Source organism: Lytechinus variegatus, chromosome 10, assembly GCF_018143015.1.
Source record: "Lytechinus variegatus isolate NC3 chromosome 10, Lvar_3.0, whole genome shotgun sequence".
NCBI classification, from domain to species: Eukaryota; Metazoa; Echinodermata; class Echinoidea; order Temnopleuroida; family Toxopneustidae; genus Lytechinus; species Lytechinus variegatus.
In genome coordinates this window covers 9,075,062-9,095,117 of record NC_054749.1, presented here as the reverse complement: position 1 = coordinate 9,095,117, position 20,056 = coordinate 9,075,062, and the positions used below count along the sequence as shown (strand labels likewise).

The following is a 20,056-nucleotide window of genomic DNA, read 5'->3' as shown; positions in this document are numbered from 1 at the left end:
AATATAGGAATATTCTCAACTTCTTTTTATACTACTACAGATATACAAATATAACTAGAAAGAGTAGTTTTAATAGGTTTTGCCCCCCCCCCCCCCGAAATCTTCCTATTAAATATGAATATTTGGAAGGAATGCCATTCGTAAGCCAAAGAAAATTGAGTTTTAACCAACCTCCTTTCCCACTTTTGAGTCCGTCTAACCAGTATTCCCTTGCTGACTTAAGAGTTGGGGTCTTGGAGCCAACTGGTTTGCTGCTCTTACTCTTGGCCTTTCTTGAACCAGCAGAACCGAGGTATGGTGAAGCTAAGAAACAAAAAGAAAAGGCAAAAATATTCCAATTTCTTGTGCAACATTTTTTTTCAAATAAAAGCAGTAAATGTAACAATAACAACTTAGGTCAAAATATCAGTGTTACTTCTTTTAGGAATGATCAAAGTGATCCACAACCCCAAAACAAACAATACGTTGCCAGGGAAAGTTCTGTGTACATAGCGACAACAGTAGTTTGGTCTTAAAAAGATGAACAATGAGAAAATTACAGCTTAATTAAACAGTTAATTCTTCAAGTTCAAGTTGTAAATTCTCTGACAGCATTTTTCATGACTGCTTCTACTGTAAGTTTCACCAAGATTGCACAGTGAGAACCATTCAAACTTAAAGAGCTTGAAAATTCAATCCTTCTTAATTGCAAATTTAATGAAGGAAACTGTCACAAACACAAATTGATAAAGCAATGGAGTCACCAAAGTTATGACAAATTGATTCAATTCTTCCAAAGGTCAGATGCACTGCACACAGATAAACATGTATGAAACTACATCCATATTGTCGGCAAAAATTCTTGTTTTAATAAACTCTAATAGGTTGCAAGGTAGTAGTAAGTACCGGTACCTTTGTATCTTTTCTTCCTTGGATGTCATTATTTGCTTCAAATTAACAACATTTAACGAAATATCTGGCAATTTCTTTGGTATGAAAATACCCATAATGGAGGTGTCCTGAAGATCCTGAATTACTTACGAGGTTTCTCTCTTGCTGCACCTTTCCTCCCCTTGGCCGAGCCTGGCCGACGGGAGGGGGATGACCCCCTACTACTTGGTGTTGGCGGAGCGCTTACTTTCAGTTCGTCCTCAGAAATATCAGATCGGAAAGAATCATCAGAATAGTATTCTTCCTACGTACCGGTATATGGGGGGGAAAATCATAAAAAGAAATATGTTACATGTACACCTTCACTAAAAACTGCAAGATAATGAAAAAAAATCTGTATCCGTATTGTTGAGTCAGCAACATATCAAACTGTACACCTGCAATACATAGACAAATATTCATTCAAAACTTTGTCTCAAAATAGTGGAAATATATTGAATTTAAAATTTTCAGGCAGTTCTCCGTTCATGCAGTGTTCACATAAAAATTCCCAATCGTGTGTAAAGTGAATGGTTGTACACACACGGGGAATCATTTTTTCATCCAACCTGAAAATGACTGGCTGCAGTATAGTAGAGGAAATCATATACAGGTATTTCTCCAGGGTTGGGATCAATAAAAAAAAATTGATCGATTACATAATTAATTACACTTTGAGTAATTGTAATTTGTAATTGAAATTTCTGAATGGAAAGTAAAATTTGTAATTTTGATTGAAAAATTGTAATTGACTTAAATTACAGTCAATTACTTTTAATTACATTCAATTACATATCTTTTATTACTTGATTTATTATTCAATTTATTCTGGATTGCTTATTTCTCTTTTCCCTTCAGTTAACATGTTGTACGTCATGATTTCTACAAAAGAAGTATGCAGATCTACATATTATTGAGAAATTGAGAATGTCAATTGATTTTAGCATTAAAGGGAGCAATAGGCTCTCTAAACTAATAAATATTCCTGTTATCAGTTTCTCTCTGACTTGAAATAATGTTGAAATGGGTGGGTCAATCCATGTCAAATCAACCAATCCTTGGCACCCGACCCTCTTCGATTTTCTTTAAACTCGCACCAAATGTTGCCCCAAGTATCTGATGGAAATACATGTATCTGAAATAATTTGCCCCAAGGTCAAATGGTTGCTAAGATAGGGCCTCCCATAGCAACCAATGCGCACTCAAAGAAATTATTTTAAATAACATAGCCTATTTTTTATTGACCACTGCAGCAAAGTTAAATTGGTTACGAATAATTCATTTCATGAATGAAAAATCACATGTGGACGTTGAGATGGGTACCATCGGGATAGTAAAGTTTAGTACGTGTAGTTTACGGAAGTAAACCACAACAGTTTTCTTTGTAAAATAATAATTATGTTTATTCATGGTTCCAAACTGACATCATCAAAATATAGTCTAAAATAAATTTTTAAAATCTTTAGATACTGAAACACACGTTTGACGAATTCTTTGCATAAACTAGAGATAGGATTTATCAAAATGTTGATAAGGATCTGAAAACAACAAATACAAGTCCAGTTATGGATGACTTGACGTGGTAGAATCTTTATCGATCCAATTATTTTACTAATTCAAAGTGAATGGTTTTGTTGCATTTTACCAACCATTTTTAGATCTTAATTAGCGTGTAACCTAACTTTGTAATATAAATATGTAATCAAAATCTTGAAAAACTGATATCACCAACAGAAAAACTTACCTTTGTCTGCTTGATTACTTTCTAAATCTATGCAAAACGATAATGCGCAAAGTAAGGTGACACTTCTTTATACTTTTTCAGCCAAGCATGCATTAGTCGATAATCAGGTAATTTTGAGATTGCGATACCAGCGAAACCCTTCACCTCCTTTAAATACCGTTAAGCAAATTTGACTTTCGGATCTTGCCTTCTGTCTAGTATTTAGGATTTTGATCAATTTTGTGTGAACTGTGATAAATTCTTGATTGAAAATCAACTTCATGGTAGGGGAGACCAGGGTGAGTTGGAACGCAGGTTAAGTTGAAACATTGTAATTTTCTTTAACGTCTTTAAATAAATTTCTGCAATACTGCTCTTAATTGTCATTATCAACAGACAACACATACGTGCAACAAGCCTGGTGAAGTTAGACAGGAATTTTTGTTTTTTGACCTTCTAAGTATTTTTTTTCTCTTTCAGAAATGTTTGATTATCTCAAAGAAGTTTAGATCAAGTTGGCCAGTTTGGGGGTATGATAGACACTTATACCAAGCTACAAAATGAGGTTATTAATATGCCATGGTGAAGTCCCTTTTTTGTGCTGTAAGCTTATAAACATCAAATAGGCCTCCGGGATTATCAAGCACTTACCAAGATTATATGGATGAAGGTCTAACGAGTGGAAATTTCCTGACATCTGGGCACAAACTGAAACCTAAAAAAACCCGAAAAGTTCTTTCCTTCTACCCCCGTCTCGAGCGGCCATTTTTGTTATGAATCTCGATCGGTAACAAAATGGCCGATCGAGACTGGGGTAGGAGAGAACTTTTCGTTTTTTTGAGGTTCCAGTTTGTGCCCAGATGTCAGAAAACTGCCACTCGTTAGACCTTCATCCATATAATCGTGGTAAGTGCTTGATTTCTGTTTTAACTATTTATTCGGAGAATTATTTTGACCATACTTCCCGCTAGTCAGGCGAGTATGGTCAATTACACGTAAGGTCCTAGACTCCCTGGGTTAGGTCTGATTGTGCATTTTAAGGCCTATTGTAGGCCCCTAATGCAATATTAACCCTCTCAAGAAATACCGTCACTACGCCACCGCGCGAAATGTTTTGACTACACTGCTTGATGCCTGTGTGCGCGGTTTTGAAATTATGCAACATTTTGTATGTGCATGTTCAGACCCCAAATTGTTCAAAACCATGATTCCATGTACAAGGTCAATGCAAATTGTGTTTTTTAACCGAAGGTCATAAATGTATGATTAATTTTTTACTTTTTTTGGTTCAAATAGATCTATTTTATGCTATTTATGATCGTAAAAGAGTCCTGACAATGTTCATCGGAAAAAACAAATGTTCGAAAAAAACAAAAAATACATAAGAATTTATATTTTTTTGCAATTTTTGGTGGATATACGTCATAAATGTGAAAATTGATACTCTCACCAAAAATTAGCATTCTACTAGCTTTATAAATAGTTAAATGAAGATTATTGGAAGACTGTAAGTCATGAAAAATAGGGGTGAACTGGTATGGGGGGAATTGAGGTCACTGAATTTTTAGCACTCTCAATTCCCATAATTGCTGTCTTTGTCCCGTAGGGGGGAGTGAAAAAAAATCCTTACATGTATATTATATACAAGGACAGTCTTACTCTTAATTTATCAAGCATATCTTGTATATATTATTGAAGCATATCTCTAAGACTAAGGGTTTCAAATGTACCCGATAAAATTTTTAAACTCTATTATGGTTACTGAAAAAATCCAACTTGAACAAGACCATCGCAAAAAGGGCTTCGTGAAAGTGAAACTACTGTAAGCGGAAAAGTTGCTCACTAATGACTATCTTCGATTTAGCCAAGTTAGACTTTTGACGGAGTTGAGAAACGGGCCCCAGTGATAGGATCTAATGTTGCCGTTAGATTACTTTCACTCACTCAGTTTGACTTTTTCACAGAGTAGGTATAAAAAAAAAATTCAGCCATAGGATGGGCGGTCGGGTGTCCGGACACTTATCTTTTTTGAAGCCTTCTTTTTTGTCTGTGGATTACACTAAAAATATGAATTCATTACTTGAACTTACTTGTAATAATTTTCTGTTTTGTTCTTCATAATATTTCCTAACATTTTGTACTTATAAATTGATGACACTTCGCTTGTTATTTTTTCCAAATGACATTCTAAAATTGATCGTCCGGACACACAACCCGTCAGGATACACAACAACTGGGTATAATTAGGCCTAATACGAGATCCGTTTCTATTAGAATATTCTTGTAACATTCGCAAATTATTACCTTATTACCGGATGTACTGGAAAAATGCAGAAAGCTGCAGCCAAGTTTCCAGGTCTAGCTTTCAACCAAGCTCAATCTTCTTCCACAAGTATACTATGTGTTACAGTGTCAGTGTTCAGTGTACATGGTGCAATTGCCATCTTTTTTGTCAAATCAATTCATTCCCAAGGGTGACTGTACCATTCTCTATTCCAAAACTTATCAAGCCTGGCTTTGAAGGAGTTTACAGATGGAGCAGAGACAACTTCATTTGGTAACGAGTTCCAGTCATGCACTATTCTGGCTCCAAAGGCATTTGCTCTTACATCCAGTCTATTTCTTTTCTTGAAGAGTTTAAATGGGTGACCACGGGTTGCCTCAACAAAACCTCAAATTATAAAACCATGTCCACTCATTCAATGAACAAGGTCAAGGTTATGATATAACCATGTCCATGAATAATGCCAACAGTACAGACGTGAGGCGGTGATTGTTGAAAAAGGCATGCCCATACGAGGCTATTACCATTCCTGAGCACGCAATTATTATGCACACGGATCTCATTGGATATACACCATTGTGTGACACAATCATTCGAAATACACAGGATCCAATGCGCACGGTTGCAAAATACAGTAAGTGCGAGTTCACCCTATTAATTCTAAAATCTTGACACACAGGACAAGTTCAGTGAATGATATAAAACTGGATGTCTCTTAACTAGAGGCAGGCTAGTTTAGACTCTACTTCATGTATCATTCTTTGGCAATTTAGTCCTCTACTAGTATATTTGAACTATTTCGTAACTATTAGTATTATCGGAACTTACGTGAAAATCGTGTATCGTTGGCATGGTTACTCTTCGCAAGAAAAGTGAGTTCTGTAGTCAGACGACGGCGCCAGCGGCACCAAAAAATGGTTGTGTGATCCAATTCGAAGACATTTTTCTTTTTTTTCAATTAATCAAAGCATTCATCAGTTCGTTACAATGCCGAAGAATAAATGGCCTTTTAAGAAGGTCACAACAATTTAACGTTAGAGGGAGTCAAATTTTGTACACCGAACTTCTTTTTGAAGAACCAGACAAAGCGTGCGTTAAAAAATCGTCCTGAATCGAAAAGAATGCGAACTCGTCCAATATACGTATACAGTACGTACGTACGCGTATATTGCCGCGGAGGGGACCCCCATTTTTACACTCAAATTTCCGTTCCAAGGCCTAGCATTTTTGTCATGTGTGAGAAAAATAGCAAAGAAATTAAAGCCGCTCCAAAGCATATCATTTTTTTTCTTATCGAGGAAAAAAGAAGAAAGAAATCCGCTTCAAAGCTTCGCATATTTTTCGTTACGCCATTCCGGTCGCATTGATCTCCTACAACCTCAGCAGGAGGCAGCAATATGTTTCTATAGCAAATGTAAATTCCCCTCCAAAACCTATCTCATGTGGAGTCCCTCAAGGCTCAATCTTGGGTCCGCTTCTGTTTTTGGTCTACATTAATGATTTTTATAAATCATCAAGTACTTTATCATTCATTCTTTTGGCCGACGACTCAAATATATTTTTTCCCATAAGTATACCCCAAACATTTACTTGACACACTCAATAAAGAATTAAAACTAGTCTCAGAGTGGATCAAAACAAATTATCGCTTAATCTCACTAAAACAAATTACATGCTCTTCAGCAATATCATTGATGAACTCCCAGGTAACATTACTTTTGATAATATTAATATTAAAAGAGTATTAAGTACGAAATTTCTAGGAGTAACTATCGACGACAGACTGTCATGGAAAGAACATATAGATAACACAGTCATGTAAAATAATTTCAAGGAATATTGGAATTACAATAAAGTTAAATTCTATTTCCCGACTCGTATATTATTAAACTTATACTCTACGCTGATACTCCCGCATTTAAACTTTTGTATTATTGCATGAGGGAGTTGTGCTGATTTTCATTTGAATAGGTACTATTATACTTCAGAAAAAAGCTTTGCGCGTTATTTGCCATTCACATTTAATATCGGGCACATACGAATGTGCTTTTTAAAACTCATGGAATTCTTAAGATACATGATCTTTATACCATTTGGATCTTTTATGTTCAACCTTAGTAAAGATGAACTACCAGACGTATTTTATTCTATGTTCACACGAAATATCAATGTACATCTCTACAAGATCTGCTGGACTTTTCCATTTACCTAGAACGAGGACAATATTAACAAACAAATCTTCTGGTATCAAACTTTGGAATTCACTTCCGCAAACTTTACGAAATAAGCCAACTATAAAAATCTAACCAATAACTATAACACACAGATCATTCATCATACTTAGGATATCTTGTGGATCTTCTGTTCGCCCCCACCCCTGCCTTTATTTCGCTTCTTTTCCTGTCTCCTTTCATTCGCTCTACCTGTGCAGATTTGTTTTTTTTCTTTTACTCGTTTTTTTCCTTTGTTTTGTTGTTGTTGTCCATTTGTCTGTTCTTGTAATATTTCATCCATCTTGTTTTGGTATAACTTTTTGTCATGTCTTGTTCTTGTACCGTTCTGTCACGTCCTGTTTCGCAACGTTTTTGTCTTGTGTGTTCTTTTCACTTTTCTTCATATCTTGTAATATAATCCAGCCTTGTTTATCTTTTACTTGGGAGAATATGTAAAAAAAATATACATATTTAACAAGGATTTACATATAATTTTTACAAGAAATAATGATGACTTGTATATTATATATATTTTGAACTTCAACAAGAACGATATGATTTGTATATTATATATAAATATACACTGTACACGCTCATGTAAAAATATACTAAAAACTCACATTGGTTCGGAAAGTATTGATGTTTGTTCAGGGGGGACTTACTTTTTTTGTTGTGTATATTATCAGTCATCCAATCGACACATGTAGACAGCTGTTTGCTAAGTTCGCTATGTTTTTCCTAAACAAATTTTGGGTTGGAATTTGAACAAATCATCTGCATACAATAATAATTTACAGTCAGCTTTTATACAAATAGACATGTCATTTATATAAGTTGAAAATAGGATTGGGCCTAAAATACTTCCCTGTGGAACTCCACACGTTATTGGCATAATTTTGGAACGAATATCGCGAATAGCCACTACTTGATGTCGATTCGACAAGTATGATTTGAACCATGCTACAGTAGCCTGGTTAAAACCCATTATTTGTAATTTTTTCAATAAGATGCCATGATTAACTGTATCAAATGATTTTTGAAGATCTAGGAGTACCATACCAACAAATTGATAATCAGTCAAGTGAACAAGGCATGTCTCAGTCGAATAGTCATGTTGAAAACCAGACTGATATTCGTAAATCATATCATTTTCTTTGAAATATTTTTTCGATCTGAACACATACCGCCTTTTCTAGAATTTTGGATACTATATGCTTAAAACACTGATAGGTCTATAGTTTTCAACAGCAGTTTTATCTTTCTTCTTATGAATAGGAGTTACTTTTGCAATTTTCATATCCTCTGGGAAAGTGCTAGTAAAGATTGATAGATTTATCAAGAAATTCAATGGTTTGTACAAACTCTTTGCCCCCTCTTTTAGAAATTTAGCAGGAATCGAATCTAACCCAGTGCTTTTTGATACATTTAATTTACGCAACTCATTAAAAATGAATGATCACTAACAGGTAATAATTCAAATTTATCTTGGCTTATACTTTTTTTTCATAAAATTCACGAATGTTTTCACTGTCTGCACTGAAAATGTCTTTGCAAGATGGAAGTTTATCTACCAACGTATATAGCTGCGACATTTGTAAAATAGGAATTGAATTCATTGGAAATAGTTATCTTATCATGACATAATTCTCCGTCAATTGAAACGACCAATTCTTGGTCCTTTCCATTTTTCTTTTTTAATACCAAACTTTTTAGATTCTGCCAAAGTCATTTAGAATCATTTTTATTTTCTTCTATTTTATTTTGTAGGTATTCTAATTTGGCCTTTTTCACCTCTCTCTGAACCATATTTCTTAATTTCTTGTATCTTTTGGAAAGCGTGTCATGATCTTGATCGCTTAGATTTTTCTTCATTTTTTTATACGCCTCATTTCTTTCTCGAATAAGAGAAATAATATCTTTAATCATCCAGTTTTCTGATCTCTGTTTAATTCTAATCCGTTTTTGAGGCGCTATCATATTCAACGTTGAAATAAAAGAATTTTGAAAAACTGACCAAGCCTTATTTACGTCAGTGCATTGGGTTAAATCTGACCAATCAACGGCAGAAAGTTAAAGATTGAAAGATTCTTCGCTATATTTTTTCAACGATCTAATATCAGTGGTTCTGTGAACACCTATAGCCAGCCTAATTTTCTTTCGTGTACAGAAAGTAAAAGAATGGTCACTTATGCCAAGATCAACAATACCACTTTGACTTATTTTTTCTTCGTTATTACAAATCACATGGTCCAATAAAGAAGAAGAACATGTGTGTGTGACACGGGTTGCATCTTTGATGAGTTGGCTAAATCCATGCAGACTCAATAAGTCAGTATATTTTTTAGCCAGTGGAGATTTCTGAAAAAGACAAACATTCATATCGCCTAAAAGTATAATTTCATCCTCTTTTTTTAATGTATCGAGAATATTTGACAATAAATTGATTGCTTTTCGGAGGCCTATAAATGACGCCAGCAATAATTGGTTTTGATCTTGGTAGAAACAAATTAATCCACAGCGATTCAGAATCACCTGTACTTAAAACATTTATGATATTGAATGCAATATCATTTCTGACATAAAAACATACACCCCCGAGCCTGATAATCTATCATTGCGTATTACTTTGTATCCATCTATATTGATTTCTTCATCGTTCACCGAGTCAATTAGCCATGTTTCTGTGAAAGCAATGACTGCAAGATTCTTTCTCTTAAAAAGAATTCGAAGTTCTGAAATTTTTGGTAGAATAGATCTAACATTTAGATGTGCAAAGTGAAGACCTTTTACAGCAAATATGTTTTCAAAATCTTGATAAAGTAAACTTGAATCCTTCGATTTTTTGTTGTTGTAAATTTGGCTCTGGAATGTTTTCGGGTACCCGAATTTCTTTCTCACAGTTTACAATAGCACTGTAGTCGTCAAATAAAGATTCATAGAACGATGGTAAAAAACAGGTTGAACAAAACCATTTTTCATCGGGGCTCAAATATAAATCTGAATATATTTCTAGGCTTATTTCTTGACAGTGAATATGATACCATTTTTTACAAGTGGAACAAAGAAGGCCGGACTGATTTGATTTTACTGGTTTTTCACAGTTTCCACATGGAAACTTAAATTGTGGGACTGGGTTCGATTCAATATCACCAGAAAATAATAATTAAAGCGAAGCAAAATAATGATTTTGGTCACTTCCGTATTCATGAATTCTTTGGAAGGGATCCATTTGTTTTGAAAATAATAAATGTACAATTTGGGATATATCATTCTGAGGTTTATATTTTCATAACAAATCGTTTTGCAGGTAAAGTCGTGCATATAGAACACAGAACTCACCAGGTCAATTGATCTGTTATATACATCAAAGTTTCCCATTTCCATCTTCGCCATCATAGTATCATATTCTTCCATCAATCAAATAGGTATCTATGGAGATACATGTAGTTAACCATTAAGTAATGATCTCACAAACAGAAAATAGTCCTGCCACTCTCTTGTCTCTTGTTTCTGTGAAGGGCGCGCAACCTCAGCCAGTCATCATAGTAACATCTGTCTGAGGATGCGCTCTCTGATTGATATCAAACATTGTAAACTCCTGAAGAAGACGGAGGACCGTCGAAAATTCGAGTAAACAAAACTTTTTTGGCAATGAAAGCTTTATCTTCAGCATTATTATATATATATATAAACATATATATATACATATATATATATTGAAACGGCAATATTGGTTGAAAGAAGTTTTCACCTAACTGAGAATATGAAACAGATGAATTTGATGAAAGATCGAGTTTTAGAGTGAGATTTAGATTAATTTCAATTCAGAACTATGTTTATAGCTCTTAGTTTTGACTTGTTATCCATCCTATATCTTTAAATCGTTTTCATATTCTCATTGGCATTCTGTGCAACATGTGCAATCAGTTGATCTCAAACGTCATATTCTGCCATAAATTCCATAAAAAAGTGACGCACGTTACAATATCTTATATTTTACAGCCACGGAAGTAAACATGACAAACGACAAGAAAATGCCCATTACCGTTAGTGGACACCCAGTTCATTCTGGCTACCATCCACAACAGAATTACGTCACACCCGGAGCCCCGCCTTCTTACCAAGCAGTCGATACCGCTCAACCCACAACTGTTGTGGTGAATCACGTAAGTTGGAAAATCTTATTTCAATCGTCATGAATTCCTTAATCTCATTTGAATTAGGGCTTTAATCGTGTTAATAAAATCGCTTGCTGACGCTCAGAAAATATTGAATACATCCTGTCTTCAGTGAATGTGTTATTGTTGTCAAACTGCATAAATTAATTCATGTAAAACGATATCGATTGTTTTCTCATGGTATAGAATAAGTAAATGACTATACTTCTTATGATACATTGTTTCTACAAGAATATCAAGCAACGTGGACGCACAAACTTAAGTAATCTTCCACACAGTGCCGTTTATAAAACAACAACAACAACAACACAGAACTATGTGTTCATAATACTCCTCTCCGTTCTTTCTCAATGAAATCCAAAATGATATGATTTTTTTTGTTAGTTTTAGTTTCATTTTCTTTGTTATTCCCTTTGGTTTATGAATTGAAATACTAAATCAATGTAATAATCTTTTTGAAAATATATGTAATGTGTGTGTGTATTTGAGTTTTGTCAGACGTGTATCAATCAGAAATGATTATTTACGTCTGGGACCGACCTTTAACGTCACCATCCGAAAGACGTGACCAGGGCTCCAACCTCTGCATCAATTTGTAACTTCCCCACAGCTTGGATTACAGGCGCACGCCACAACGCCCAGTTGTAATATTGTATATGTAATATTGTAATATATGAAATATATATTTGTTTCAACTGTTAGTTTAAGTATATGTATTTATATGTTAATTCAATTTATTTCACTTTACAATGGTTTAGCTCTATGATAAGTTAGCTGGACCTTGCTAATATTTAAAATTCACACTGCATAAACTTTTAGTACACGCTAAAATAATCTCACCACCCTCGTTGCTTAAAAAGTTCTTGCTGTGAAAATTTTGCCAAAAGCTACTTGAAACCACAATTTTTCATGGTAGTTACCATGATAATGGCATAATTGCCATAATCATAAGCCTTCTTTATGCAACGGGGTCCTATTTTGCTCACCAACTTTTATTTTCTAAAACAAAATATCCTTTGCAAAAGGAGAAAAAGAAAAATGAGATTTTATGAATGCCAAAACTTATGGCTCCATCATCTTTCCCACATCCCATTTAGACTGTTTTACATAACCAGGGAATTGTCAGACAGGCTCCCTCGCAGCAACCTATTCGAGATTATACTGCATTTGCTTCCAACGTCACAATCTTGTTCTGCGTACCATTGGGCATTGTGGGAATCGTCAAAGCATCTGAGGTAAGTGCTATCAAGGATGATGGTGATGACGAGGAGGAGGAGGAAGAAGATTACGATGATGATAGCTATCAATGATAAAGATGATGAGGATGATGTTAATGATGATCATGATGATGATGGTGATGACGATAATGTTGACAATGATGATGATGATAATTTTGTAAACACATTTTCGGCATTACTTTTATTTGTTTAACATGTTTAAGAGCGCATGCTCGATCTGTAATGGAAATCATAAGTTAGAAAAAATGGGACCAGTGGGATTCGAACCTGAGGGTGCCAGAGAGGCTGCTCAGAGTGCATTCAATTGGTCCTTGAGTGGTCTCATTATTGGATCTATTGTTCTGGTGATTGTCATAGTCTATTATGCAGTTCTCCAGTCCCAATATATGGACTTTTCATATTATTATTATTATTATTATTACTTATTATTTGTACTGCGCTTTTCCCATTAGGCCCAAAGCGCTTACAATGAATAAGATGTACTATTTTAAAAACTACAAAGTATTAAAGAGATGAGTTTTCAATGACTTTTTGAAGATTGCTAATGATGGAGACTGTCTAATTATTAGTGGCAGGTTGTTCCAGGATTTTGAAGCCGACACCGTAAAAGTTCTGTCACCAGCTAATGTACGAGTTAATGAATATGTGAGACGAAGGTGATCACTGGCCGATCTAAGAGCTCTGGTTGGTCTATACAGATTCAAGCAGCTACTTAAATACTGTGGAGCCTGTTTATTCAGTGTTTTGTAGACAATCACGAGTAATTTGAACGTAATTCTCTGTTTAAAAGGAAGCCAGTGAAGAGAATTAAAGAGTGGTTGGGAAGGATGATCCCGGGAAACCTGTAGAATTAATCGTGCCGCCCAATTTTGTAGTCGTTGAACACGGACTAATTGATTAGAGGGAATCGCAGAAAGGAGCCCATTGCAATAATCAATACGAGACAGAACCAATGAACGAACAGCATTGTGACAGGCAGACTGGTCAATAAACCTTCTGATTCTAGAAATATTCCTTAAATAAAAAGTGACTGTGCTACAGATATGAGAGATATGGTACGACATTGACATGCGGGAATCAAATATGACACCAAGGTTTCGTATTTTTTCCGATGGTCTAATGAGTGTACCATCAACATCAAGTTGAACATTTGGAAGATTGCGCAAGTTATAAGTAGAGGCCGCAACAAAAAATTCAGTTTTATTATCATTAAGTTTTAGTTTATTCACTATCATCCACTGTCTTATATCTGATATACAATTCTGGAGTTTAACCAGTGCGTTATTGAGAGCTCCAGGAGTTTTCGGATCAAAAGAAACATATAATTGTATGTCATCAGCGTAAAAATGATAATTGATACAGTGATTTCGGATGATATCACCAACTGGAAGAGTATATATTGAGTAGCCTATGGGTCCGACTATTGAACCCTGAGGGAGTCCAAATTCTAGAGTTATGGGATTTGACAATGTGCCATCAATATCTACTTGCGAAGTCCATCCAGACAGGTATGATTGAAACCAGGATAAGACAGTGGACCTAATGCCTATTCTATTGAATAACCGGGATATGAAAATGTTATGGTCTATTGTATCAAACGCGGCAGATAAATCTAACAGCACCATGACAACTACATTATTAGAGTCGAGAGATAACATGATGTCATTTTTTACTTTGATCAGAGCAGACTCCGTGCTGTGACCTGGCCTATAGGCAGATTGGAGAGGATCAAGAATATTATTAGATTCAATATGATCAGCTAGTTGAGTACATGCCGCCTTCTCGATGAGTTTACCTAGAAATGATAAGTTTGAGACCGGTCTATAATTACTGATATCATTTACATCCAACCCTGATTTCTTCAAAAAAGGTTTGATGATTGCTGAATGTGCTTGATCAGGGAAAATACCTGTGAAAAGAGATTGATTGATTACATTTGTGAGCAATGGTAATAAATTAACGATATTACGATGGCCTCATCTGTAGGACGCAGTTTTCGCGTATATCTGTTCATAATTTGTGTTTACCGACCAATTAGTGAGACAAATCCGAATCAAGAAGATCTAAGTGTTCAAGATACTTAAAACAGGAATAACGAATTTAAATGCCATTGTCTTTTTTTTCATATACACGGTATGGTATAGCCATGGTTGCGTTATGGTGACTCATTTATCAAGAAGAGAAAGCATCGCACTAATGGAGTATGATGAATGGGTTTCCGTTTTCAAACTTCTGTATCACAACTTTTAATAGCTTGCTCCAAGTGTTATTCAATACAGAGTGATTGGTCATCATTGATTGACCAAAAATTGCATAATTTTTTTAAGAATTGTTTCCTGATTAAAGAGACAAGGATATCGTATTGTCCATATTGTCCATGTGATCATGACAAGATATTCGTTGTGTGCTCTATGGCATCCGGGAGTTCTATTTCCATTTATAGGTTACTGAATTTGTTTATCAAGGTCATATTTTTAACTTGGATAGCAAACGTATAAAACTGGACATAGATTAAAATATAAGACAGTGTAAGAAGTGTATGATGATACGAATTCGTTTTTTGAAATCATAACGAATTTCACACTTTAATGGTGCACAATGGTTTCAATCTACAATTAGCCTACTTGATACTTGATGCGATAATTTTGTTTCTGTTTGTGGTAACTCCCGTAAGAACTCGGCAGGGCAGCGTTTTGCAGGTAAACGCCCAGCTAGTATATAACCAATAACCTTGGAAACATTTTACGTCTAGGTTAATCAGTCATAGTGGCCGACGTAATAGAGGACAGATATCACTCTTGGGCCTTTGTATCAAAGTGGAGACAATGGCAGAGTTGGGATTCGAACTCACAACCTTGCGATTATGAGTCCGATGCTCTAACCACTGGACCACACGACCCGTCTTGCAGCTCCAAAAAGCTAATCTGGAATGAACTTTGCACTATGTCGTGAAAGATTGGTGTCAGAGTGAAGATCTATATTTTATAATAAAATGAGAGATATTATAAAGATAAAATAATAATGAAAGTTTGTTTAAATATATAACTTGTAATAGTATAAGAACCATTGTATTTATTATTGTAGATATGTCATTCAATGTATTTTATTCTCTAGATATATATTTAAACAATATATATATATATATATATATATATATATATATATATATATATATATATACAGACAACAGAAAGCAAGAAAATCTGCTCCCCCTTTGTTCATTTTAATGATGTAGTGGTTGACTATCTCTTAATGTAGGATGGGTGCGGTAGTCTTATATCCTCGTAAGATAAAGGTCAGATATGAAATTGTATTGGTTTTCAAGAAATAACGCTGAAATGTTGCAGAACGCTTTGCCGAATCAGGGATTAAGGGGGGGGGGGAGGAAAGTGATGGAGAGAGAGAGAGAGAGTGAGGGAGGGGGAGAGAGGGAGAGGGGGTAGATAGGGAGAGAGAAAGGATGGGGCAGAGAGAGGAGAAACAGTGGGTGTTACCGGGAGTTTCGAACATTTGACTTGCTTTGATGTTTTGTAAATTTAATCTTCAAGGTACAAGAACGAAATATCTTGTCATGTAGATACAAAAAAGAAAAGTATAAGTTCCTTATTAAATATTAACAGCAATATTACCCGTGGTAGCACATCATATTTCTTTATCAAGGTGTGTGTGTATGCACAGCTAGACTGCCTATTCACACCGAAAGCCAAGCAGTTTATTGATGAAATATATTTAAACAACTGATTCATAGCAGACTTCTCTTTCAATTAATATAGATAGGAGGTTCAATTAAGTTAAGCATCTTGGGTTGAACTGGAGAAAGAAATTCAATCATCATTACAGAGTGAAATCCAAATCGAACTATAAAATGGAAAAATGACACGATGATTCAGTAAGCAGTCATACTGCGTTTGTATTGTGTTAATCACACATAAATAATCTAAGTTTAACATATGAATTGGCGAACATAATACTAAATACACGGTGCGTATCAAAAACAGTTTACACTTAGGAAAATCCTGTAAAATTATACATTTGTAATATCCTGAAGATTTTTTCATGTTTTAACATATTGGTACAGATCCTTTTAAAAAATGACGATATAACTGTCGAAAAAAAAATTCCGCTTGAGTGAGCACCACTCAAAGTTAGTGAAAAACGATTTGAACTTTGAAATAGATATGCGATAAAAGTAGACCTTAATCATGAAGAAAACGTGTAATTTATCTCGTAACATTGATTTGAAGATATATTTTATCCTTTTAAAAACTTGTTTCCTTGCCCAAAACACTTCGAAGAGTGCATTGCTCCCCACCCCCTCCCCACACACCGACGCCATCGTGACGATATTTGTTTTACACTGAGCTGTGATTTACATGAAATGGCTTAGGCTTGATTTTCATTTTGTTAATCAATGTCAAGCTTCGGAAAAGTGTGGATAAACAAGAATTAAATGAAAAATGAAATGTTAACCCACTCTTAGTGATAAAACCTTAGTGAAAAAAAATGCTGGAGATGTCTGATATAAACTTTTGTTCGTATTAAGTTATGTCCTCAGATTTATCTGGAACAAAAAAGGTAAAGTTTGTGCTGATACTAAGTGTTGAAATTTCAATTTGGGTGGCAAAATTATTACAAAATGCTTGGGTGTATCCTTTTTATTTCAATTGACTAAAAGTGCAAGAGAAATGTATGAGAAACGTTGCGCAGGGTAAGTTTGATTTCGCCCTTTCCCCTTGACACAGCTTAAAAACGAGCATTTCTGCGCAAATAGATTTCTGCGAGCTTTACAAAATATGGACAGTGCTTACTCAAGTGTAACATACTGTCAAAACTTTTACTTTCACTGGAATAGATGAGACCCAAACCCTAGATTTTATGTGAAAAAATTACCCACATGTTGTATATTTTTTAGTTCCCAGGGCTTTTTCAAAGTGTAAACTTTTATTTGATACGCACTGTATAGTTAATTTATTGTAAATTGATTTTAGAGAAATTACTTTTGTTGAACATGTGCAGCAAAGAAAGGAAATGCCAGTGCTACGAATGTGCAGAACTCAAAATCTGATCAAATTTGCCCTTCAATTAAAAGGATTAATAGCAATCAAGAAAGTTTTACTTTTGGGGTTTTGGAACTTAGCACTGAGTTGATTGTCTGACTCAACCGAACAACTTCATCATGTTGGAATTTATAATTACTGTGGCATCAATCAGTGGCGTACCGTGGGTCACAGGTCACATCATGGGGGGGGGGGACACCAGCAAGAATTTTGAGTCACTTAGTGATCGCTCGAGGCTCGCTCAGTTGCCAGGTATACTGACCTAATAGAAATATTTTAGGGACAGTGCCATTAAACGGATTTGTAACTCACTGATCAAATAATGCGAGCGCGAAGCGCGAGCTGAATTTTTTTCATATTCAGACCTAAAAAGGGACATTATAAGCAAACTTGCATAATCACGATACGCACCTGTCTCGCTAAACAAATAGTGCGAGCGCGAAGCGCGAGCTGAACGTTTTGTATAATATTGCCCCCAAACGGACGCTTAAGGTCTATATTTTGGAATCCATTAGGGTAACCATATCTCGCCGTTAGCGTACCTAGGGGGGTGCAGAGGGGGGCAGACTGCCCCCCCCCTTGACGAGTCACAACCCATGCAAGGGACCCACCCCTGCCCCCCTGACGTGTCACAACTGATCCCTGACGAGCTACAAGTTGTCCACTCCTTTGAACTTGAATAACTTTTTTTTTGTTTGTCAAATTGTTTTCTGGTTCGAAATCCTTTATTTGTGATTGAATACCTTTTTTTTGCTTGTCAAATTTTTGGGCGGACGAATACCCCCCCCCCTTGAAAAGTCTTAAGTACGCCACTGTATCTCGTCATTGTCATCTAATGCGAGTGCCAATTAAGCTTACATCTTAACTTAATGAAGCACGTTTTGTAGTCACTGTAATCATGATTATCATACGCATCTAACCAATGAAATATTGCGAGCGCGAAGCGCGAGCTGAAAATTTAAGAAATTCAGACCTCAAGAGGGGCCTTCTAAGGCCTGTTTATAGGAATTCACTAAGACCATACGTATTAACTTACCAAATGATGCGAGCGTGAAGCGAGAGCTGAAAATTTTTAATATTCAGATTTGAAAAATTGACATTTTAAGGACTAATTCTAGGAATTCATGAAGAGCAGACATGTCTCAACAATCCACTAATGCGAACGTAAGCACGGACAAGAAATGTTTAATATTAAGACCTTAAAATGGGGCAGTCATGAAAAAGAAGCATATGTCACTATATGAAACAATAATAGCTCGAAGTGCGAGTAAAAATATTTGGTGAATATTGACTTGAAAACGGGAGGATTCAGTACAACTGGAATATATATCTCGTTGAACAGGAACAATGAAGACATAGGCCCTGAGCAAATTTTCTATATACATGTACTGTCAAAGTTATGATGACATTTGACAAACTTAACCTTGGTTAAAATTTCGATGTCGATTCCCCCCAATTGGCAAAAGTTCACTGACCTTAAATGACTTTTGATCTTGGTCATCTAATCTGAAACTCGGGCAAAATGCTACATTTAGTAATACTTCAATACCCTTATGTCCAAGTTCCTATGTCCAGATCAAACACAAATGTATGAAAATGTGAAATGAATATGGTATCATGTAATGACAAGCAAAAAGAAAGTGGGGATATTTCATCATCAGCCCGCCTTATCAATAATCATGACAAAGTGCACAGTTTTTGCAAAATATTGCTATTTTTTTCAATCAAAATTTCTGCATTTTCCTCAGTGAATTTTATTCTTATTTACAAGTAATTATTTTCAGCCATTCAATGCGCAAGTTTAAAAAAAAAATGAGAAATATCATTTATGGCGTAGCGTTGCGTAGGAGCGGCATACAGCTACGTAGTGTTGCGCAAAAGTGGCGGACAGTTGCGTAGACTTGCGTAGACCTGGGGAGCGTTTCATCAACATTTTCATCCGACAAGTTGTCAGATCTGACATCTTTCCATGATTTTGATTGGCTGAGAGGCACTGTTCCTATGGTAACTGTCGGATAAAATGGGACTTGTCGGATAAAACGTCCGACAAGTCCTTTCATGAAACGCTCCCCTGGTTCTACGCCAAGAGTGCGCAAAAAATCAACATTTGTATTTTTTGCGTCCCCCCGCATACCCATTCTGCGTAGAGTTGCATGGGCAAAACGAACGGCGGCATAGTGTTGCGTAGTCTGTACGCAAAACGCGACGCAACTCTCAGCACATCCCGGTGTGAAACCCCCTGAACACTTATTACTTTTTGTGATTCCTATTTGAAACTGTGCCAGCTCAGGTTACCCGGGAATTTAGGAGTGGCCTTTTTTAGTTTTACTTTCGATATGTTCGATATGAATATCCATGACGACAGGAATCCAGGAAAGAATATTATTACGTAGATGAGGCAAGTGATAGAATGAAAAAAAATCTATAAATCAGGTCTTCTAAATATTTTGAATC

The 20,056-nt window shown here is 35.5% G+C and overlaps 1 protein-coding gene across 2 annotated transcripts in view; it reads right to left on the bottom strand.

Moving 5' to 3' along the window:
• LOC121422324 (IQ domain-containing protein E-like) overlaps positions 1 to 6,032 on the bottom strand; it is a 31,816-nt gene extending 25,784 nt beyond the window's left edge. The window contains exons 1-3 of one of the 2 annotated variants that reach the window (XM_041617288.1): positions 5,745 to 6,032; positions 1,021 to 1,174; positions 172 to 303 (exon numbers count right to left, since the gene is read on the bottom strand). In XM_041617288.1, coding sequence (XP_041473222.1) covers positions 172 to 303; positions 1,021 to 1,174; positions 5,745 to 5,768 — 310 coding nt within the window. In that variant the 5' untranslated portion in view covers positions 5,769 to 6,032. The remainder of the gene's footprint in view (positions 1 to 171; positions 304 to 1,020; positions 1,175 to 5,744) is intronic. The other variant, XM_041617289.1, reaches the window with a different exon arrangement.
• Between the last annotated feature and the right edge of the window lie 14,024 nt (positions 6,033 to 20,056).